Below are 26,036 nucleotides of genomic sequence, written 5' to 3' on the forward strand. Positions count from 1 at the left end.
AATAAGTTGCGTTATGCGGGGGTGCGTTATTGCATTTTAATTGTAATACTCAGCAGCACAAAGGGTAAGTTCTCGAGACTCTAAAACTTGTTCAATATATTTGCGCTTCGACTGTCATAGCAGGCCGCAGTATTTCCGCAGCAGTTACATTAGAACAGCGCCGTACTAATTTAACCAACAATTTATTATAAACTCTCCACACATCGTAAACGCCTTAATGGCTCCTAAACATCCAAAAACAAGCCGCATGTAACGCGGAGCGCACATTACACTTGCTTGCGACTTACGAAGTCTAAATACGCGCTCGACAAACTCGGCATTAGGCTACAATACGCCGAGTGCACGATTGCGCATACATTAGCGTCTTGTCCTTTCGCCGGATATCTTGCGAACTTCGCCGTGGCCTGCGACGATTTACATTGCTTCCGAAATGTAAGTCTCGCTCCACATCTAACTCTCTACCCGACTATGCGTTCAACTATTTTGTGTTTACGAAAGAATGTAAAGAACCAAGAGTAACGCTTTTCCGTGTTTTTACCTTGATAGCGTACGTATGAATTTTGCGAGTGTGTTTAAGCGGCGTGTTAGTTTTTTTAAAAGCTGTTTTGTTTTGTGTCTTTGCTTGAAGTAATTTCATAGAATGCGAAATTTTCCTGCCTTCTCCTGCGATTAATCTAGTAGGCATCTACTTCAGACCTACAATAACTATTCCTATTAAAAACTAAATCATTATTAGCAACCATACTCTCTTTCCATAAATTCAAAGTAGGAAAATTAGCAAATTACGCAATAATGAAAACAAAACGGCGTCCCGATTACACGTGACACAGTAATCACAATACCTGTTCAGAGATATCTGTTTAATGTTTAAAGCAAAGGTTAACAAAGCCATTCTCATTTCGCTAACGAGACTGAAGCACTATCTAGGTAATCACAGTTCACTTGCCAAATTACGCGGTTCACTGTTTAAATGTGGGCTTACTTTAATCTCGCGATGTAGACAGTAATGCTTGTGGATGCCTACGTTTTGTCGAATTATGCTAGCTAGTGGGGGTTGGGAGCGTTTTAAAATGTTTGTGGTATTAGGAATTTTATTGGCAGATGCGTTGTTTTGGGATTGCGAAACCCTTAGTGTGTGTTTTGGTTTTGGTTCAATGTGGCTGCAAATATTTTTGTTACAAATAAATGTGTTAGTTAGACGATTGGGTTCAGTTTATGTACATATTTACATGACGTAAAAAAAAACCTAAAAAAAAAAAAAATAATAAAAAAAAAAAAAAATAAAAAAAAATAAAGTTAGACGATTAATCAAAGCAGATTTCTAAAGCTTTACAAATTCTCTAGCTAGAACATTCACCATAGTCTCATATGTTAAACATGCCTCACAAATGCACGTGTTTATTTGGTGCGCCAAATGCAAAGTCGTCGTAAGAGCACTCATTAATTCAGTGCCAGGAACGCCTCTTAAGATAAGGCTAACACTGGTTTCTGGAAAACATACGTGGTACTGCGAGCGCACCCATCGGCTCAGATACGTTTATCGTTCGCAGTAAACCACTACGATATGTCAGGCTCCATGGGCTTTGAATCACGGGAGGCATAAACCAACCAGTTAAACAGAACCACAATTTGTACGAGTGCCAAGAAACACTTCTTTATTCCGTCGTCTTTGTAACCATTTTAGCTTGTACTCGCCGCCCATTCACCCGGACGCTGACGCGTGCAATACGCCTTATTGTTTTAATTTACTACACGTCACACTAAACGTACACATGAACGTTATCTTTATCGTCGAATAACTTTTCAAGACTTTTCTCCTGTTGTCGTATTCGTCTCGCACTCTGTAACTCTCGCCGCTCTACTGGCTGATATTACTGGAAAACAAACGGTAATTGTTCGAGTAACTCGTGTATTGTGTTGTCGTCGTGTGCCATCGTAAGTTCGCATCGGCGGGTGTGCCGCCTAACTTATCACTTAGCCACGAACAAATTAATCCAAGAAGATTACTGTCTTAGTACTATGACCTGTGCCGATAACTCAAGAGCGCTGCCGCTCGTCCTTTATCGTTCTAGGCTCGATATTGCCGTAATTTATTCCGCAGAGAGCCAAATTAAATATAAAACGTCGTTGCGGTGTATCACTGTTAGTGACTGTGATAAATGAAGCCATTAGTAACGCGAGCTGTACTTTTTTCGGTTCATCCGGCGGCGTCGACGGGCCGGGGGTTGCGGCGAGCGGGAGTTTGTGGACAATTTCATTAGAAAACGTTATAAGTGTGTTGTCGGGTGACGGGGTGACTCGGGTGACGTAGCGGGGTGGCTTCGCGGGGCGGAATTACAAGCGGCGCGATAAATTTAGTCGGCTCGCGACATTAGGCTCGCGGCAGAATAGGGGTGCTAGACACGGCGGTAGGTCGCCGCAGGCCACGGGAAGCGTTGATCCTTGCGAAATTAAAACAAGGAACGTCCGCGGCGAACTATAAAAACGTCGTATAAATCTCGGGCGGCGCTCTCGATGTGTGGACTGCGGGGCTTTATCAGGACTCCTTGGTTATTTGTGTTACACGGCGTACGGCGTAGCGTACAGGTGTGCGACCCGCCGATATTGATCGCGATACGCCCGCAGGGATACGACGTTTTTAAACTTCAACAATAGTTTTATTTCTGAAATGTTGCTCTTGTGTTTACAGATTTTATTTAATATTATCGAATTGATGTTGGAGAAGAAAAAAGTAATGCTTTTTTCTTCTCTCTCCTTTTATTGTGTAGCTGGGTCAGAGAAGTTAAAATTAATAATGTCGGGACACGGTGTCTTGATTAGGTACAAATAAAAACCTACATAACTTTATACCCTAAAACTTATTTAGATTTTTTTTTTGTTGAAAAGTACAAAAGTTTCACGCATACAGATTTTTACAACTCGTGCAATAGCGCATATGATTCCAGTCTAGTCCATATGAAAACACAAAAACTGCGTCGGAGCTAATACACTAACACAAAAGTCTATTTGGCGGAAACTATGGGCTGGCGTTCTCCATTTACAGAATCTAAAATAAAACAATCTAAATTGTTACGGCTATTTCAGAAGCTTTCATATAATATTGTTACATTTTTAAAACGGTTTATGCTCTATGCATAACATGTTTCACAACAGTTTTTGTCCAATTTAAATGTAAAATAGAAATCAAAGTTTTTGAATCAAAAAGTTGAGGTGTGCGCTGAGAACCGAACCAATTTGATAATACCTACATTTTCTGGGATGTTATAAAAATGACACTCAAAAATAGAATACATTTAACTGACACATTCTATTTATAAAAAAATAAATTCATTCTTTATATTTTTTTATTATTTCTCCTCTGATTCTGTTCGAATTTTAAATGTGAAAGTTTAAAAAGCCATTCCATCTCCTAATATCAGATTTCACCGTGCGGTCAAAGCCTCAAGTTTAATATTAAATGATTACCTACCGAGCTGCTCGCCGTAAAAACTACGATTTTACTTTACTGTCAAAGACGATAATAAAACCTAACAGTAAGACTAACTATAATAACAAATATTGTGACAATGTTACAAGTTAGTTTACTGAATTATCACGACTACCCTTCGCGTGGTAAGCAGGAATTTTACGGGAATCCTGTACTTAGTTGTTTTGCTATTTAAAAGATAACAATGCCTATCTTTGTGAGTCAGAAGTTTGTTGATATTTCCCTTTTGATTTGTTGGTTTAGTATTTTAAGTTATTGGAGGTGGTAAGTATGAATGGAGGCAGTAAAGATGAATGGTGGTGGTAAATTACAAATATAGACATAGTAAACTTGATGCAATATAAAATACTGTCATTGAAAACTATGCTTGTAGAAAGACATTTCTAAAAAGGTTTGTGAAATATCCGCCGAAAAATATTTCAGTGTATGGAACTACTCCGATTCTGTTAGTCTAGTACGTAGTACTTTAGAAAATCTCTTCGTAAAGAATAGTATATGATACCTCACGGATTGCTTCCTTAATCAATAACCGCACAAAAAAATACGGTACCACTTAAAATGACCGCTATCATCAGTAATTAGTACTTCCTAGTAATAACCGTTGTCTGCAAGCTAACCATGCAATGTTGTTCCTAATGAAAACGTTCAAAGTGCTCGTGTTTAACGTTTATTTACTTCCATTTTGTTTTTTTTACCTCCTTCAGTCTTATGGTTTCTTTAAGAGCGAGCGACATTAAAGGGTAAGTCAGGACTTGATTTTCTTTGAATTGTCCGGTTAAGTTGTAAAAGTCATGCTAAATATGTTCGGTTTTTATTTTATTTCATCGTTTTTGCTTGCAATTGTTTCGAGTTAAAGGTTTCTGGTTGGTGAGAACACGGAATTGTTTTCTAAAATTATTTAAAGCTGTAGGGAACAGATTTTTTGTGTAGATAAATATTAATTGTAACATGAAATAGTCGATTTGGTGGAGTCTCAGGAGACGAAATGTCCCAGAAGCATACGTCTCAGTAATTGCCGACATGTACAGGAATGTTCGTTCGTTCATAAGAACTAATGTAGGAGTGACAAAATCCATCCCTGTCACAGAAGGGGTTCATCAAGGTTCGGTTTTGAGCCCATTCTTATTCAGCCTCGTGCTGGACACGCTCACCGAGGACACTCAACAGAAAACATCGTGGACTTTTGTGTACGCGGATGATGTAGCAATCTGTACAACGACTCGTGAGGCTCTGGAAGACGCTCTGGAGGCATGGAAGAGGCAGTTGCAGGCAGGTGGCCTAGTTTTGAGCGTTTCGAAGACCCAGTATATGGAGTGCAATGTGCCTATCCCCCGTACTGACCCTATAGTGATTGATGGAAAAGTAGTTCAACAGTGCGAAGAGTATAAATAGCTGGGTAGCATAATTGCCAAATCCGGAAACCTGGAAAATAACATTCAGAACCGAATATCAGCCGCCTGGCTTAAGTGGCGCGAGCTTACGGGAGTTACCTGCGACAGTCGAATGCCCATTAAACTGAAAGGGATTATTTACAAGTCAGTCATAAGACCAGTTCTCATTTATGATCGAGACGTGGGCCGTAGCAAAAAGCATGTCAGTACCATCCAAGTTGCCGAGATGAAGATGTTGCGGTGGATGTGCGGAGTAACGAGGCTCGATAAGATCCGTAACGAGTACGTACGCGGTAGCCTTGGAGTACGCGATGTCGCCGACAAAATACAAGAAAAACGGCTGCGATGGTACGGACATGTTAAAAGGAGACCACCTGAGTACATCGGCAATGCGACACTCAATCTCGATATACCCGGTCAAAGGCGCAGAGGCAGGCCAAAACTGCGGTGGTTGAGTGTCGTAAAGAAAGACATGGAAATCTGCGAACTCAAAGAGGAAGATGTCCAGGATAGAGCGAAGTGGAAGAAGAAGATACGGAAAGCGGACCCCGTCACAAGACGGGATAAACGCTAAGAAGAAGAAGAAGATGAAATAGTCGATAAATTATATCGCCATTTAAAGAAACTCGAACACATTGTTCTGTCAAATACAGTTGTAACAAATAATGTGCAAACTCCCATGGTCTAGTAGATTTGTTTTCATAGGAACGCTTTGACGAATGCCAGCGTCAGCCAACCGAAACAAAAGTTAGATCTGTTTATTATAAGACAAAGGGATTCAAACTCTCTCTTAGTGTAATTGAGACAATAAAATGTGCTTCAGTAGTCTACAATATATGAAGCTGTTAGTATATATCCCTTGTTTATTATTGATAAATGCAGTTGTACTCCCGTTTATGTTGTATTTCAATGAGTGTATTACCTTCTTTGTCGTTCTCAAGAGCTTTTGAATTGCTTTCTGTATTCGCTTTATATGATTAACGATCATTTATGTATGAGACTGCTTCTAGATAACGCAATCTTTGCAAAATCTATTTAAACTAATTCTGAGACGTGTACGCGTGAATTGAAGCTTTATCTATCAACTTTTATTGCTTACGCTTATATCGTATTCTGGGATATTGCTTAGACTTATCTTGTGAATAGCTAGGGCTGAATAGTGAATATTAGTTTAAGTGCGTAGACTGTTATCTGAAGCTCTTGGTTTACAATAGACTAGGCGATCTGCTAACCCCGGGAGGGCTCCAACAGAGGTCTACTCTAGTGACGTTAAAAGGGTTTTCGCTTCCGCTAGACCTACGTCATAGTGTCAATTTAGACGAGGACACGAAACCGGTAACGTTTTTTTTTTTTTTTCAGATTGACAGCCCTGCCCGAATCTAAATCTTGCCCACCGATACCTTGATATATGAGTTGATATGACAAATCAGACAGTTTATGACACACAGAATAAAGGTAAACGTCGTGGAAATTTCACAGATTATTATGGTTTTATTTTTATTGTCTGCCTTTGGGTTCGTGTTCATAATTTTGTTACAGTTTACCGAGTTGAAAATATGTATTTTTCTTAACGTTAAATAATGTTCACGTCACTTTTTTGTAAGTTTTCCACATTAGAATAAAGACCATTAAAGTCTAGATTCCTGATGATCGGTAACTATCTATAGACGGATCTGCGAATTGACAGACCCGTCATCATAAGTCCGCACGTCCCGATCACATTTATTATTACATCAGTATTATTGTTGGGTATTTTCCCTAATAATCTGAGATGTATAGCGTCAACACTAAATCAAACCCTCAAAATGTATGACGTCAAGAATTTGGTTACACGGGTACCTCAGTAAATTGTAAGGATCCTTATTGGCATGCATTACGTTGCTCCCTGCCCTATCGACATTCAACGCGACACGGCGCTTCCTCGCCAAATATTTATAGGCTACAGCAATTAGATTTGTACAGCTTTTAACTTAGTAAAAGGAACTTTTCACAAAGATACATTATCTAATTCCATCGCCGCGGATAACAGTTAAGCAGGTTTTATTACTTGGACGTTGATGAAAGTACGCCTTTATTGATTTTAAGGACGGCATTTGAAAGTATTTAAAGCTTCGTGTTGGGTCATAAAAAGTTTTAGGTTCGGTAGTTAATAGACGTAATTTTTCAAGGCGCAACGAAGGAAATTGTGTACGCCAAAGTATTAAATAACCGAACAGATATTTCCCTGTAATGAATATTTTGATACTTCGGGAGTTCTTATTGAAAATTTCGACAAGGATCAAATAAATGATGATAAGGATTTGGCTGTAGGTAATGGAACAGATAGAGTGCACGAGGGATGTATGAAGAACTCAAATCATCGCATATCCCGAAAGATGAACGTACGTACCACTCTAAGCCTCTGGATATATAAAGATGGGGTTACATTTGAATAAAATTTTATTCGTTGAACTTACAAAGACCATAAAAACGTACATACGCGCCGCATTCGATTCGAAATCATATTATGACTTTTCAACATGTATGAATGCAACTCGGCTTCCTATTTCTCGTTCCTTTGCTATATTGAATCCTCCATGTAGTTTCTCCGTTTTCAATCTGGTACGTTCTGTTACGTAGCTTGATGTTACGAAATACAGCTGAGATGAGATGATATAAAACACATGTTGCGCGCAGTATGAGATCTCCCCACCATCCAATAATTCAAAAATGAGTTAAGCTTCACCATGATGGTATGGTTTATTGCACCTTATTTATTGGCAATTCCTTGATTTACGATCGCTTGTATTATGACGAGACGTATGAAATGAAGATTATGCGCTGCGAGACACTTTCTTTTGTGTTTTTTTTATTTTTAAGGATTTCTTTGTCATTTATTTTTTGTTCTTCTATCTATTACAGATACTGATATTCGTATTTTATCTTATTACTTATTTGCAGTTTTGATGTTGATTTTGCGTTACAATTCAACAGACTCATAAAATAAAATTATTGATTCTTCAATAGCGAACATTAATATCATCATGGACCTTATCAAAAATCCTGTAGAAACTTCAAAGCCATTATGACAAGAATTTAGCGAGTCTGGTCTCGCAGTGGTCTCGTCGTGGGTAATTCCATTAATCTCTAACATTAGCATCGAGGGCAGGTCGCCATTTGATCTGACACGAAACCAAGCTTATATACTTAGAATACTTCATATTAATGCTTCTAATGAAATATATTTTCTCTGCGGTTTCACTGAGGATAACGGCGAATATTATAAGGATCTTTTGTGGTTTATATTATTACCCTTATAAAGTAAATGTTATACTTATCGTCTATAGATATAGTCTATAGACTATAGTACTTTGACTCAAGGGTTGTAAAGGACAGTAATGATTACCTGTGACCTTTGAAATACTTAAACAAGATAATAGAGGTTTTGTAAAATCAAAGAACGTTATTATTTTACATGCTCATTCCAGTTGTTTGATCGACTTAGCTACAATGTTGATAGATACCAAAATGACTGATTTTATGGTCCGCGGATTTTTATTATCATTGCCAACTTTGTCGGTATCTTGCGTATTATTGCCATATAATGTACTAAAGTAAGTATTTATGCGCAACAGAGTAACAATACATGTAGGAAGGATTATTATTGTTCAAAGAACGTTAGTCCCAGTAGAATTTTAGTTCGAATAAACACAGACAATTGATACCCACAGTTAGACAAAGTTGCCCCTCCCCCTTTTCCGCTTCGTCTGCATTTTGTAAGAGCTAAGCTTTTGTATTTAGTATCAAAGTTTTGTAGATATTTGTTTTCTCTCAGAAATCCTCATGTATTCTAATGTTCCACATTCACACGATTGATTCTTGCACTATCCGATACAGTGTGCTTCCTCAGCCGATCGTGAATCTCCCTTATAGTCACGACACCTCCATTTATACCCAAATTCAGGCGAACCCACCCGAACACCCGAATAATCCACCGAGGGCCGTTCTACTCTCTCGTTTGTTGAAACGCCAAATCGGAGCGCATTATTCTAATTCGCTTTCAGGATAGCTTTCGAAGAAGCTATTTATTTGCGTCGTAAGCTCAAACCACATCCGATTTCTAACCACGCACTTTGAATTACGCGTTCTATTTAAAACAATACGCCGTATAAACGAACTCTTGGAAAGTAAGCGAAAGTAAAATTTGTAAGAATGAGAGCGTTTTATTAGGCCTCCCGTATTGATAAACGACGTAAGTTGGTTGCAAATGAAATCGCGTCTACTTCCCAGGTCTCAACACCGATAGCACTTATAATAAATTACAGGAATGAAAGGAAATAACTTTTCTTATATATCATGATATAATGTCGGAGCACATGTGGCAATCTTTATTCCACAGAAGTGCCGCAGAAGTGAAAGATATTTCAGATATAAAAACACGTGCCCGATGCTAATAAAGTTGGGCAATATCGGAAAGGTATTTTGTATGAACGGTTTCCCTGGGAGGCCAGAAAAAAAGGGACATAAAACGAGAAGAAACGAAAGTGGAAATATGGGCAAGTCATATTTTATTTACTGCATACAATCGAACCTTTATCACGGTTTGTATCGAGTTACCGCGTTGGTTGTGGGTTCCTACAGTTTAGGGGATGGTCGGCCGGGGCGTGTTGCGTTATCTGCTTGTTTATATTTTACAGCTGTCAATGGAACACATTCCCGCTATCTGGGGAAAAGTTTGGCGAGACATGTTTGACGCCGGATTGTGATGGCCGTGCTCTGTCACTGCGTGTCACACCATTGTGTTAGAATCGACGTTACTTTTGCGTCTCAGGAATAAATTATAACTTTGTTGTGTGGCGTTAGTCGTTTGGAAGATTTCGGGTGTGTCTATCTACATGTCTTCACGTACATGTTATATGGGACAAAGTGGGGTTTAAGAGTACATTTAAATAAACTCAGTATGTAACATGAATTTTATAACATAAATTGTTATTATTCTATAACAACAGGACAAACTTCTAGAACTGATTTATAAATGTAAAATGTACTATCCTGAATGCAATTTTACATGCGTTTTCAAATCAAGCAATAACAAATTCTAACGTATTCGTTGAATTTGTTCTGGAAATGGTAAGCTTATTTCAACATCGCTCATATTATATCACTGAATGCTTACACTCACTCGCTTTTATTTGATGCTTGCATAACAGACCAATTTAGGCAGCCTCAGCTGAACGAAATTGCACATCCTATTGTACCAAACGTGGAGCAGAATAAAATTAGAGCGCACCGAAAACATGTTTGCATTGGAAATATTACTACATCAGCCCTACCGGCCGCCCACAGCGGAGACAATATTCCGTCGGCCTCTCCTCGTCTTTTTCATATTTGCGAGACTAAAGCAAACACCGAATGCATAAAGTTTACGCGAGCGAGTGCCGCGACCGCGCGGGTTAAATATAAACCTGAGATCACGTCGATCGGAACAAGTAAATAAACCTTTCGCAGGCTCAACTAAAGACACCGTAGTGTTCTATCGGTGAGGCTCAATAATTGGATTCGAAGGAACGGAATTTTAGCGAAAAAAATGTTGGACAATTTGTCAGTCAGCTAGGCGGGGGATCTGGGCGACATGATCGTGCTTCATCATCGTTTTTTCGTCAAAGTGCTTGCCCCTGCCCCGCGCCGACCACCCCACTAGGGAATTCTTATTACTTTGGATACATTCCGTGTTACTAAAATCAACTTTCCTTAAACAACTTTAATTCTCTCAGTTTTGAATGGAGGAAATCGAAGTAACTTTATTACTTCATGCACCCTTGCTTTTGTTTTTTTACGATATCGGAAATGTAATGTTACGACGTTATACGGCAAGTGAGGAATTTGTGATGTCTCGGCAATAAACTTACACGGAAAAATCTAAACACCTATTTCAGTTTCTAAATGGCTAAAGTCACTATAAGATTACTTTGATTTGATTTGTATTTTTGTATATTTTAATAAAGCAAGTATGCAAATCCAAATTCAATATCAACCCGATAGAGCTTGACTATGAAAATACCTAGTACCTACCTACCTCCGTAATCTCATTTACATTAATGCAGTTTGCATAATCGTGGATTAAAAATATTGTATTAAATATACGCCAGCATAAAAATACAGTGAAATAAATTTGATGATAACTCATGCATTGATAGCGAAAAGCTTTGCAGTTTAGCCGGTGGCGGGCGCATTGGCGCGCCGAACACCGCGCGTGAAAAATACCTTTTCATCTTGGGAATTCGTGCAGAGATGCCGAACTCTTATATTTATAAGGTGAAACGAGAAATAAACAAACCGAATAGATAGAAAAAAGAAGCGTACAGTATCTCGCTCGCTACGGCTGTACATCTCGCTGATTGTGAGAAACGTCGCGCCGCACCTTGAATTATTTGACAGTTTGAATTGTCACCTACGGCCCGCTCTTGTAGTTATTTTTCGCAGTTTCCCCTCTACATCACCGGATAATGCGTAAGTGATAAAACAAACAGAAACTTGTTAACAATACACCAGTTACTTTAGTTTGCGTACGGAATGTTAATATTAACAATATAATTCAAAGTTTGCTCCGGATGAACCCGGCGCGAAGATACTCAAGTAAACATAGTTCGTGTCGATCCCCGGCCGTTTTCGAATTTAACTATTGAAAATAACCGTAACTCGCTAGTGAAACGAGTACCTGGATTTTTTATGACAACGTTACGATTATTTCGTGTGTTAAACTGATTTTCGCGCGACTGAGCTTTTCGATAAGGAATTAAATTGTGACCAGGAAAAATCCGTAATGTCTAGTAGAATTTAATCTTATTTTATGTATAAAACAGAAGTGCCGTGACCAAGGTGCGTATCAAAGGATCTCATCCGAGTGAAATATTACCTTTCACGTGCAATTTCTTCCGGGAAGTGTTGGCGCGTCTAGTCCAATCAACATGGCCGTTCGCCTAATTATGTTTGCCGTGTCCCGTTGCCTCTGTGCGCGACGTGGATTCATTCCATCCCCTCCAAATGTTTATAGGAACTGATTATTTCGCAGTACGCACAGTGTGACAACATTTAGGCCAATTCCACGGCATTTACATAACGCGTGCCTATTCGAATGGAATATATATGAACATGAAGACAAATAAACAAAATACAGAGATTTATTAACTCAGCTGTATTATGGCGTGGGTTTCCAATGAAATTAGGCTTGATTTAATTTAAATTATATCTTCTTCTCAAAATACAAATGCCACAATGTGATCTCCATCGCCACACTGATCTTTTCGTAGCGTTTTTTCCTCAAAACCGTCATAAAATAAATGAATTAGCATACCTAATTGTCCCTCGGAACGGGAATGAAAAAACGAAGAGCCCCTCCGCAGAATCCGGACGGATTTCTACGAGGCAATCAAAATTTAGGAATAATTTAACAGCTTGATCCACATGCAAAGCCGTTTTTTTATAGCAAAAGTTGATGTGAGAACAAAGAATTATATACGGCACGGCTAGCCAAATTAAAATGTTTTAATTGACGTCAGTTTCGAAGATATAAGATTCGCGATTGAGGCAACTCAGCTTTAAACATGGTGGTTACTGCCTATCCTAAACTCATTAAATTGTTTTAACTAAGTACTGAAAAGCTTATTATTACGAGATTACCGCGTATTAAGATTCAATTAATTGATCGATAAATCACATAACATATTCATGCATTTGTATTTGTACCGTGTAATGCTAATTATTGTACACAGGATATTAAATATTAATTACGCGTGAATGCACGAAGAAAATGTGTTAGATATTAATGTACTTACAGACCTGTTTGTATGGGGAAATGATGCTACGAAGAAAAATTCGTAGCAACTCGTAGGCTTTGGTTACAAGACGTAGCGCTAAGACATGAAAATTTTTTTTGAATCTGAAAGGCTTACTTTGAATTGTAATGTATGTGCACTGAATAAGCGGGTCTGTAGAACTAACCTAGGGCTACAAGTACACCTGAATTTGCAACCTATCATAACGCACAAGTTTTGGCAGCGATAGTACAAGTTAAATTGCTACATATGGCATACACGGCTTTCTCCTACAAGACTCGGTTTGTTATATAATTCAAGTAATTCCCTACGAATGGCGACTGAGTTATACAGATTGTGTATCTACCATAATCATAATAATAATTGTTAGTACGCTCAGGATATTAATATTAATTTCGCGTGAACGCATGACACTAACTCAAAATTAGATACGGTTATAAGGGCCAGCGGTATTGTTGTGCGATTGTGGTTTGTTTGTATTAGATGTTAAGGTATTTTTTCCACTGACCAATTTTATGTAGGATATGAAGGATGGCCATATTTATCACCTCAACCTACGCAACAGCCCGCTGTTTCTTCAACGTCAGGAAAATAAAGGTACATTTTATTTGTTGAATAGATTTTTCAATATCTTAATAGACTTATTTCATTTATATTAATATGATTATTGGGAATTTTCACTTAGTAATTAATTGCCATTACATTCCCTTCTCATTTAGCAAATTGAAAAATTACTTTAAATATCGATACTAATATAAATTAATCAAAATAACATAAATATATGCAAAATCATTCAACCTCACATTATAAAATCGATTTTAGGCCTCATTAAACTGCACAATTTGTATCGTTTTATACTAAACCACAAATGCACGATGTTGATGGTTAAACTGAAAATCGAAAAGCCAAACATTATTAATCGATTCAAATATTCTATCACAAGTTATAATAACGCTGGACTCGATCGAAAATGGCGCGCCATTTATAAAACAATTGCGAATAAATATCTTAATATATTGTTACAGTAAAAGAGAAAGCGAAGCATACCTTTTCAATTAAAATCGTGTACTAAACGAGTCTGAATATCAGTAGGTAGGTTCCCCGGCGGGCCGGTAAGTTCCCGTTTATTTTTATATTGCAAATGATCGGCTTATATCGGGCCATCAACTCGGACATTGTAAAAGGATCAAGCAGTTGACGCGTGAATTGTATTTATAGCATTTCAATTGAGTTTATAAATTTATATTCCGTGTAGCAATGTAAAAACATTTTATGCAGTCAAAAAGTATGGCGGCGTTTCGATTTTTGTATAAACTTGCTAGATTGATGGATTGTATAAATTACTGCTTTTTGGATTGAATACTTTTTTTGTTGCTGTGTTTTGAATATTAATAGGTTTGTATTTTTGTTGGTGTCTCATTAGTCTCTCTTTATAGTTAAATCTGCATATAAAAAGCAACAATTGCTCATTTGTTGGGAAGAAAGTTCAAAACTTTCCACTAAAGATGTAAATAAAGACGGTGTCAATAAACTCACAAAAACATAAACATCAGGCACCAATAAAATAATGAGTACAACTTTAACAACGATATATCGAAAAGGACTATCGATTGGAGCTTTCTCATTACTTTTTTCGGATTTGCCCCTCTTAGAGAGCAGCGCGACGGCACGTTGCCCGCGGCATCGACAATTACGAGCACAGCACTAGACGGCTAATACAAATCGCCCGCCCGAGGGTGCGTTTATCCCGAATAGGGTTACCAACTTAAGACGTCCCGAAAATAGGCCATTTTCAACAGAACTCTGCTGTATGTGCTTTTAAATGCTCGGCCCTTTTTGTGTGCGGTAATTGTGTTTGGATGTTAACGAACAAGAAGGCACAAAAAGGAAAAACGCTCTGAAATGTACACCGAAATAAATTGAGGGAAATAAGATTTACCTGGTTCAGTTTGGTGTTATTGGATGGTTTTATGTGCTCTAAATAAAACAAAATATCTATAATACACAATAAAACATTTTAGTGCTTTTATAAATCTAGAAAAGTTCTATACGAATGGTAACCCTAATCCGAACTCACCCCATACTCCGTGGAGAAAACTATTACATCATTGTTCCATCATTTTGCTCGTACAAAAATAAACCTTCACGTCTTCATAATAGAATACAATTTCGTTTCCATTTACATTGCAAATGTGTCGTTTCATCGGGACAGTGTTGAATGATATTGTTTTTAAATTCTTAAAAATGTATTATTTCATGGAATAGCTAGATGTAGTCTAGAATATTGGATCTTAGAAGTATCATGGACGGAATAATATAAGTATTATTGTGATTTAAGGGTGTATCTTATTTATTGGATACAAGTTTACACACCTGTCTTTTAAATATTATAAAGTTCAGAAGTTTTCGATTACTAAAATTAATCAGAATTTCTTATTCATCCATCCAATACGAAAACTGTGTAGGTAAACAAATGTCTGGAAACTCCTCCAGGAATAATTCCGTGGTTCTATAAACGTAGAAAGGGAGTAATTAGTTCTCCATTAGACTAATATATTGTTATTGTAAGGGTTGCTTTATTTCGATTCAAACAAAAATAAAACCTCTCAATACTGAGTCGTTGGTAAGTGTTTGTAATTTTGTATCACAATTTATTTTTTTGTCTGTTCTTTGCTTTTATATTCTGTGCACTTTTTTATGAAACTAGCTTTTATTTTTTGTACAAAAGGTGTAGTAATAAATGAAAATGGTGCTAACACTGTTATCAATTCATTTGGTTAACGATATTATGAGCACTTACGAGTTAAGTGATAGTTATCATACGAGGCGTTTAAAAATGACAGCTACGATTATTAATGGTGTTACAACTTTTTTTAGTAGCATTGGCTATGTTTTTTTTTTTTCAATACGCATATGGAAAATAATAACTGAAATTGTCTGTGTAGTGATATTTTTTTGGGATTATTTTAGGAGACTAAAGAGGCCTCAATACGATATCAATATAATTTAATATCGACATTCAATTGAAAGTTATTTGTTGTGTTAAACTATGTTCGTGTTTTCCGTGTAATATTGTGTCTGGGGAGGAATACCCTTCGGCTATAGATTGCCAATCTGTCAGGGTAACTCTCTATCACTCAGGCTCCGATCGATCTTCAGTGTAATTCCAATCGCGGGATAATTCTCTGCGATGTAAACAATTGAGATGTCGGTATTAAGTACTGGGGATATATTTGGTGTAGTTAATTTAAATTTAGAACGAGGTATTGGTTAGACTAGATCTATGTAAAATTTATTTACAATCCGATAGAAACTTTAAGGAGCAACTGGATAAAATAGTTTTTCAGTCATTTCTAGAGGTAAGTACGATGAAAATCAAGGGCCTATTGCTAAGTGTTATATTTTTTATATATTTTCTTGAAATATGTAAAGTAGCGTGAGCAATAAATTTAATCGTGCAATTATTGTGACTTAATTGAATCCGTCCCGCGTTCAACATTAACTAGCCTTAAGCACTAGTTTTTAAATAGAAATTGTAGTAGTAAGGCCGCAATTAGCCAGCCATTATCGTAATACACGGCTATTTACTACAACTATTGGAAAATTAAGATTGACTTTTTTCTGTTCCATTTCTATTTAATGTAATATTACTCCTATACATTAGTATTGCAAACTATCTATATATTAGAAGTCATTTCAGTTTTCATAAATAAATACGTTTTTTTTAACAAAATACTACATTTTATATCTAGTCATAAGGGTAGGTTTTTCCAGCTAAATGCTAAAAGCACAACAAAAAATAAGGGAGCGACCGATTGAAATGCAATACAAAATTGATATTGAATTTATATGTCGCAACGCGAGTGTCGGCGGCGGTCGACGCTAGCAGCCTTCGATCAACCGTCAGCGCATAACCAAATTAGAGCAATTTAAGTCAGGAAATTGGAAATGCTATCGGGCGCTCGATGCGCTTGCAACAGGAACGCCACTACCGCACTGGCATTTCAGACATCCACCGTTTCGGCGGCCACGGCTAATGTCGGAACAATGCACGAATCTGGACAGACAGATCCGAGCGGCTCCGAAGATAAACGACAACCGTGGAGCATTGTAACAACTGATTGATATACGGCCTCCGATGATATCGTAGGTAACTATCGTGTACCGAATTCCTGACCCGCCTCAGTTACAGTTCGAGTACTGTTGACATTAAACGGTGTTTAGATAGTGAGCGAGCGTTAAACTTGACTACCTATCGCTTTTCGACTGTGTGCTTTGGTCAAATATACTTGATACATCCCCTAAATTTTGCAATAACTATATTTATGTTCTGCGGTAACATCTGTAAGTAAAGATCGATCTTATCTCTTCAAGATAAGATCGGTTTTCAAGTACGCTATGTTTGGATGGAGCTCTTCCTGTTCTCAAGTTAGACGATAATATTTTCGATACGTGACATTTATTTATACGGGACAATTTGCTCGAGATCCGATTATATTAAAATCAAATTAACTATCGAGGAAACTAAGTTGGATCAAAACAGTTGGAAAGCAGTTGTACAAAGTCATTCGGGCGAGCATATGTAGAGCAAGTCTGTTCGCAATTCCCGCCACCAGTCGCAGTCAGGACTCGAAGAGAACATGTCGATAGCCGATACAAAGTTAAGAGCGTATGTTGAGATAATAACAAGTAATCGTGCAAGTTGGATCGCAAGACTTGCGTACTAGTTATCGGCGGAGCGACGGTCAGAGTTTGGTCTCGCTCGTCGGCTAAAACAATAGCGAATCAAGCATGCAGCGGAACTTCCTCAAAGACACCCTCTTGTGCGTGCGACGCTTAGCGAACGCGCTCAACTTTATATTGGTTGCGAAACTTGAGCGTCGCCTCAAGCCCTTCATTCACCAGCGTAAGGCGTTAAATTACGAGAAAGTACTGCATTTTGATTAAATTTCCAACAGAGCCACATAGAAATCATGCTCACTTCCCCCCTTTAAGTTATTATTACATTATTTTAATAACTTCATATCGCCTTACATTGTTCAACGTGCTAGTAATCGGAAGTAAATTCCTTCAAAATATAACGAAACAATTACGTGGGAGGATGAAAATATAATCGGTTATTTTTCTCGCGTTACCCAATCTAAAAATAATATTCACCAAGAAAAAGCATTTTTACTTAAACATTCCGGCCAAAATTGTTGTGAATAAAGTTGTCCGCTTAACATTAAATATAAGATCGCTTTAGCGAGGCAGATAGACAGATAAAGACGGCATACATTTTCATGAGAAGAGAAAAAAATAAAATATAAGCAATCCGTGGTGAAATTGTGAGGGGCAAGTGTGCGTTTTCTGTCGACTGGGGGCAGAGATTGGCAGACAGGGGTGGCGGGGCGAGAGGCACAAGAGCCTAAGCGGCACTCGAGCGACGAGGGAAAGGGCACTCTGGTACCGGACGGTGGAGTCAACATTGCGGCCGCACGCGCTCCCAGATAACTCTTAATCGGTGCTGGCTTCAGCGATTACACCGGTCGTTCGGCTAATTAATTTTTAAGTCCGCATCGCAGAGCTCCAGCTTCGACTTTCAAGTGAATTCGACTACGATTTACATATTATGAGAGTTCTGTTTTCTTCCTGTTTTGCATCCCACGCCGACTTTGAAGTAATGAAAAGACCTTGTATGAGTGAGAGCTCGCCGTTCCGCGAAAGTCGTAAAAATTCCGAGGAAAAGTGTTGTTTATGTTTCGAAGTAACGACCTGTCGATATGTCGATAAGCAACAAACACACATGTGCTTCCAGATTTTTGTTTCTTTCAGTAAGTAATTATATAATTACCATTAAAGTATTTACTCGATGCAGATAATGAAGTCATATTTCTATCTATAATCAGGTGCATTGTATATTCTTTCTATACTTTTGTTTAAATACAATGTCTCGGAGTGTCTAGGGTTGTTATGTAGAGGTTAGTCAATAGGTGTCAAATGTTGTTCAAACGTTGACCATGATTGACGGATTATGACGCTAATGGAAGACCTCGTGACGGCTACACAATTATTGACATGTCTACGAGAATTTAGTTAACTACAAAGACATCCGTTAACTATAAAGTCAAAGCCACCAGTCAGACATGAAGTTACTTTTTCTTAAGATAAACATATTTTAAAAATTCAAATACAAAAATAAAATCAAAACAACCCCAAAACTCGCCTTAATAAAGCTTCTTCCTCAACAACGAAACAAGTAACCCCATTACTTTAAAACAATACATCACTTAATATTCTTAGTGAGCAAGATACTAATTCATAAGAACAACGCTAGCTCTTCATCATACACAACTGGATTTGGCAAATTACCTCCACCTTAAAACTGTTTCAGAGAATGTATGCCCGGAAGTAATTCCCGTACGTGTTTGTTTCAGCTTAAGCGTTCTCGTGCCATAAAATTAACCCAGCTGCAATCCGTTCTGTTTTTTTACTCGCCACATCTGTGCAGATTAAACTACCGAAGGCACGTTATCTCCATAACTCTTGACTTTTGTGCCGACAGGCACACTTAAAAGTTCCCCAATGAAAGAATGCTTGGACGCTCAAGATCGCTATTAAGGTCTGGTCACACCTGAGTAACAGAAAAAGGTAACTCGATACTGTGTATTTTTTGTCATATTTTTTTCGGATTTTTTATCGCACAGTGATAAGTACCCCAGCGATGCTTAGCGATGTTTAACATAATCGTTAATCTGCAGCTCATTAAGCACGCTCATCCCTCTTTGCTGACGTTGCCTTATCGCAGCCATATCGTTGCGTAGGTGTGCAAGCGACATTCAAAAACAGGGGTGTCTGCGCGACTACCCTTCCTTTAGTCACGTTTGGACGAAACAGCGATAGGCATGACGATTTCATGGACGGAGTACATAAATTTGACGGTTCCCAACTCCTTACTCCTCGTACCATTGAGCAGCTTTCGTCAGAGAATTTGCCATTATCTGAAGGAAATCGTTACCGGGGTTGAACCTCGCCCACCCCCGGCCCGACGGGCTTTCATTTACGGCGTTGCGTGTATGCGTCCTCACGGCCTTTACCTCAGGTGGGCGTAGTCGTTGTGTTCGGTATTTAAGTAGCTCATTTGATATTCTGAGACAGTTTGCATTCGAAAAGCTCGCACGTAGGGAACCGGTATCGAGACAGGAGTCACGGAGGCACATCGGCCGGCTGTGCGTAGCTCCACCAGTCACAACACTTCACCGCGACGCTCGCACGTCATCGCGCCACTTCGTAAGATCTCGCACAGCTCGCACGAGCCACACGCACGCGCCGAGTTTGCGCAATGTTTATCCACAAATACACTAATGAAGGCACCTACAAAAGCGACTAGATTGTTAATTAAACTTGCTCAAAATGTGACACCCTTACGAAATGACGCCGGCCCGGGAGCACAGTGCACGGCTTCAATGTTATTGAATTAATTTGTAATCAGAATTCTCGGTGTGCGTTCTTGAATGTAATAACGGTATTCCGTAATTTACTTCCTTAGATTACTACCTATATGTAACCATCCAGGCCTTTTAAACGGTTCGTAGTCAAGGTCATATTTATAACGAGGTAGGTACACAAGGAAAATCGTACGATTTTTTACCAAAAGTATTATCAATTTCAATATGAAAATATTCTATTTCGACAAATAAACAATTTCCGTAATGAAAAATAGGATCTTCTAAAAAGAACCTTGTTGGTACATTGGATGTTGTAACAGAGTTATTTTTGAAGCTCACGTGTTCCAATTTATTCCCATCAAAGTGAGACAGACCATCGCTCGGCAGTCTTTAGATTTATCTGTCTCGTCAGTTTTTCTTCGCATCTTGTATTTAATTAGAATAATTGCGGTTACACAATATTTCGTAGTCACAAAAAGTAATTCAAAAGACCCCGTCATTAGGCCGTCGACCAAAAGGAATAACCATTCCCTTAATCATTATTCTTAAAGACTCTTCATTAAATTCCTTTTATCTCTCCCGGGATATTTCCTTCGCTCGGCATCAATCACATTCACTCCGAAAAACTCGTTGGCTTTATTCTAAACTCTCATAATAGGTAATGAAGGTCTTGATCGTCGCGGCCGGCTGCCGCTGCCGGCTGGCTCGCTCCGATTACTTTGAGAGCGGCACAATGACTCCCGCCTGTAGCCAATGTTGAATTCTGAAAAGTTCCTTAGTCCGCATCCATGCTAGATACGGGGCTAATTACGACCAAACTTTTGTAGATAGACACCTGCGCTGAGTCGCGGCCGCCAGACAAAGACCAACTTATCGCAGACTTACAGGCACACGCGCATCGCCACGCGAATATTAACTTTAAATAGTCACACGAGGATCCCTTTTCGTGTGACACCATCCGAGAAACGAGACGAGAGATTGGCGCTAAGACGACAGTCTTATTCAATATCGACCTGAGACAATAATGGCACAAAGAAATTGTTTTCCTGATTTAAATATCTGCTTTGTTATTTAGTATCCATTAAAACAACATTAATTTAGTTGAAAGCTTCAATTTCACATAATGGCGTTCGTTCGGTATAAAAAACGGAGTACATCTACTATTTAATCGCTTGGAACTAAGCCGCTGTATTATGAATATCCATCAAAACAAGTAAAGCAAGAACATAATCGCAATAACACAGTTTGCAAGTTTGACCGACGCGCCAAATTTGAGGGTAATGTGTTTAATTATTATGTGCACGGAATGATTTAGCTGTGGGTAAAATTAGCGTTGCCTAATAACAAATGAGACATGACAGTGCAAATTCAGTACACTTTTCCAAAAAGTTTGCTGTAAATTAAATTTGGCGAGCGAAGTTGTCTCAACTTTGCGCGCGCGACGCGGCCACGTTGCGTGGAATATGTCGACTGTACAGCTGAGCGGCTAAACGCCTCTATTCGTTCTGCTAATGGCGGTGCTACCGACACTAGTAAAAATGCGAGTACTCACCGGTCCGAATTGTTCGAAGTAATTCTTTACGTCTTCAAGCGTTGTGGGTGCCGATAGCCCTCCTACGAAAATCTTCTTTGTCCTGGTGACCATCTGCAACAACACATAATCAATCAATACCAATAATATATGACATGATGAATGTACACATAAATATCATATGTTTTATTTGCAAATCCGCAAAATAATATATTCTGTTGTGAATTTATTTTTTCCAATAAATTCCACTTTCTTTAGTTATTTATTTGTACGAGTATTTATGTTTATCGGCTTATATGAATAGTAAGCACAAGCGCGAGCATCGGATGTGTTGGGATTCTGCATAATTTGTTCGGATAGTTCATAACGTAAAAACAATTGGAAACAAAGTAAAGGCAACTCACAGTGGGCGAGCAAAATGTTCAAATAATTACAGATAATATATTATGCGATCCTCCCGCGAAGGATAACCAGCGATATTTCAGAAGAACGCATAATACATAATGACTCTGCGGGATAATAGCGACCACAGACCGACAATGTTGGACCGTGTTCAGACTTGTTCACTAAAATGTGAGTTTAGATTAGTCTGTGAAGCAATTCCGCTACTAAATCTTCACAGATTTACTAATGAGTATCGCTAAAATTATTTAACGTAAATCCAGTCTATAAAGCGCTATGAATACGATCGCTGGTATAACCTAATTTATTTATTCAATGCATATTTTAACAATCAAAGCGTAGACGTTTAAAGGGGGATTTCATTATAATGTCAATATCGTTGCACGGCTCGAACTCAAAGGAAAGCTACCTGTTTTCTTGAATATTTATGCGCGGTAATAACGGTGGAAAAAATGCACGCCGCGTCAAGTTAACAATGGTCGTTGAGATTTTTACGGGGCTTCCTATTGGTAACGAGCCTGGGAGCTGTGCTCGATACTGTAATTATGACGCCACGACAAAGTTAGCAGATGTCGCGTCAACATGAAAGGGAGCTTCAGCATTTACGTAGATATCATATAACCGCCGAAACGACAAAAGTCATACAATTAACCCCCTGTGAGCTGTTGTGTTGGCGTTTTTCAAACTCAGCGGTCGCTCCTGCAAATGTGGACTCAATTTCCACGTATTGTTAGAGTTTACTGGTACAGCATGATAGAATTATGTCAGGTGGTAAAGTTGAGCCTTGAGAATTAAAATGTTTATAGCCTTCGCCTACAGGTAATGTCATAAGCAAAATTGTGTGCGACAGTAAACATACTTTACATGGCAAAATAAATTGTCAACGCTTGTAACCCAAGCGTATAATCTTTTATAAGTGTATTAAGCTCCAAGATTTTTAGTAACAAAATAATATCACCATCATACAACAATATATACAATCCTTAAACCTTTGAGGCACTAGAAACGAGAAATATTATTACGTCTCGGAAAGGAATCCCTATTACTATGAGTGGCGAAAGATAATAGCGCTGTGGAAATTGAATAAAACAAGATTCGGTAACGTCTAATGTAACTAATGTAAGTGAGTAAGAGGGCCGGAGTTCTGGGACGATCCCAAACGAAATCACACTCAAATGTACGTAAATGATGAATAAGTGGCATGGCGGGGGTGAGGCGCGCGCGGCGGGGGCGGGGGCTACGTGTCCAAGTGGCGCTCCCCGCGTCCCGCACCCCCGCTGCTGCCTTTTCCCTGTAAATCTCAAGTGTGACAACGCTTGCCTACTACCCGCGTCATGTTGTCTCAACGAATCAACGCGTTTTTCTCCCCTGTTAATTTTTTTTTTCATTCGCTGCAGAAAAACAAGTTGTCTGATTTTTTTTTCCAAGCAACACTAATGATTCTTGAAAACTCCTACGATGTCTCGGAGTAACATTGTAGACGTAATAAGTTTTATTTTTCATTTAAATGCGATGCTCAAATAATAAACTACTGCAGTCAATAAATACTTCAAGAAAAAAGCTCGCTTAGAAGTATATAAAAATACTATGAGATCGTAAGGTAAACATTTGGTGGGCAGCCGCCAAAACAAACAGCATCTTCATCGGAACGGTTCAATGCCCTGGGAATAAGAGAAATAAACTTTTGAAATTGCAGTAACCAACGTTTTATGATTACGAGTACATCCGTCCAGCTATAACTGTTGCTACTGTGTTACTTGACATACTTTCTTAAATTCCACGTTATTTAACAATCAAGGACATAGCTGGAAAATACTACATTCCGTTCAACTTCCATATTAATTTCTAAGGGGAATTCTTCAAACATTGTTTGCAACAAAAATATTTTGATTAAACCCTGAGCACCGTAACTTACCTTTATATCATTATTATGTTGCTATAGTTACTGCCGTAACCCCAAATGAAACCAATGAACGTATAAAATTTTAGGGGAATATTTTTCCGTGTTCAATATAAATGATATACTGCGAAGAGGCTATAAAAAGAAGGTGCAAACGGATCATGATCATACTTTTTTTATTTATGTACACGACGGGCAGTCCGACTGATCGATAACCGCAATGCCCGGGTAATATTCATACTGATCACCCAACCCTTTTGACCATAAAATACGAAATTTGATAGATTTATATTCAATACTAAGACACGCGATATGGGGTATTACATGTATGCGTCTAGCAAACGTATTTTAGTGCGCAAGTACGGATATGGGTCGTCCAATAACGGAATGATCGAATAAAACTGATATCAACCGGTAATATGCGGAATTATCATTATGGAATTTTGATTAAACTGATTAACAATAATTACGTTTTGAAGTTTGAATATTATAATCACGGATTCATACGACCAAAATACTCTGGGAGCGATAAATAAAAATTTGATTAAGCGGCTTTTATAAATGGGATTGTAAAGGGTGGTCCTATGGGAGTGAGTGTCAGGCTTGCCGGCCGCCACGTCAGCCCAAACTGTTGGCAATTACCTTAAATGTGGACAACGCAGTTCACTCCATTGGGAAAATTATTATTCACCGCATATCCAATTTTTAGCTCGGGCCTCTAAATTGGTACGCGCTACCTTTGATTGCTCGTATTAATTGTCACGGCTGACAATTGCGTGCCACCCTAAGTACATTATGCGTAACTTTAATTTGCTTTTTGATTGTTTGAATTTCATTTTAATGAATTAAATATTTACCTACCTGTGACAATAAGGTTGCATGTTTTTTATAACAAATATTTACACTAATCTTGATTGAAAATTGAACGTAATGAGCAAAGAAATAATTTGAATTCATGTAAAGCTACAATGCGAAACTCAAAAATTTTGCTACGTGCATCGTCCAGCAAACAACATTAGCGTCGCGCTCGTTAGGACGCGGCAGTAGCCAGCTACGTCACAGTCATTTTGTTGTGAAAAATACAACAATTTAATTTAGAGTAAGTTGACCGCGGGCGGCAAACACCGAACGGCCGCAGCACGACAAAAAGCTACACACACCAATTACGGGCGGCGAGCAGCACGACGGTGCGGCGTCCCTGTAGCGACGTGCGGCTTACGAGTTGCTCTAACTCAATTCATAATGTGCCACCAGCGCAGCGCACGCCGCACACAAATTTTTACGTTCCCAACCAACAACGCTTCGCACCACACCGAAATTGTCGCCACCGATATTTTCGGTAATAAACGCCATAAACTTTATCGGTCGAAAAATTAAAATGTCCGTACACGTGCATACATACATTTTTCAACCGTTTACACCGAAGGAAGTAAAATATAACAGTGTACAATGTTTTTATTCTGAACGTATTCCGTTTTGTAGCGCAACGTGACAGCGCCATGAAACTAAACGCATAAATGCATCCAACGTCAGCACTCGTACAATTCCTTCGAATAGTTATTTTTTATTTCTCTAAATCCACTCTGCGTCGCACACCTTTTTCGCTCTTTCTAAAAAAAGTATTACGGCAGCCTGCGAAATCCAGTTGAAAACATTTTCTTTCAAGACTTGTGTGGCACATGAAAGAGTGAATATAGCACTTATTGCGGCAGAGGCGGTTGGGACAATATTAATCAATTTTTACACAGAGAATTTGGGGGGATCGTCGCGCAAGCGAGGGCACAAAGGTCGGCCGACCCACCCGACGCTGACGTTGCATTTCATTTTTGTTTGCCCACAGCCTCTGGCCCGCTTGTCTGTTCTTTGTCTTCCTGAATAAATGCGTATTTTTGAAGCACCTATTTTTCATTATTACTACACCCACAGGATAGAATGTAACCTCCCTATCATTCATTCAATTTTTTGTTCACTCCACTTTGTGCGTTTTGGTGAAAGCTCTGGTGAAAGTATTTTAGTGGAAACGAAAATTGATTTTCGTATAGGCCAAACTGGCGTTCTACCGTGCAAATTCTTGTAACAAATTT

At 38.6% G+C, this 26,036-nt stretch overlaps 1 protein-coding gene across 7 annotated transcripts in view; it reads right to left on the reverse strand.

Annotated features, from left to right (window-relative positions):
* Nucleotides 1-26,036, reverse strand: part of LOC124631093 (RNA-binding protein Musashi homolog Rbp6) — a 461,305-nt gene that overhangs the window by 141,703 nt on the left and 293,566 nt on the right. For all 7 annotated transcript variants that reach the window (XM_047165259.1, XM_047165261.1, XM_047165258.1 and 4 more), the window contains one exon: nucleotides 21,672-21,764. In XM_047165259.1, coding sequence (XP_047021215.1) covers nucleotides 21,672-21,764 — 93 coding nt within the window. The remainder of the gene's footprint in view (nucleotides 1-21,671; nucleotides 21,765-26,036) is intronic.

This window comes from Helicoverpa zea, chromosome 6 (genome assembly GCF_022581195.2).
Source record: "Helicoverpa zea isolate HzStark_Cry1AcR chromosome 6, ilHelZeax1.1, whole genome shotgun sequence".
Classification (NCBI taxonomy): Eukaryota; Metazoa; Arthropoda; class Insecta; order Lepidoptera; family Noctuidae; genus Helicoverpa; species Helicoverpa zea.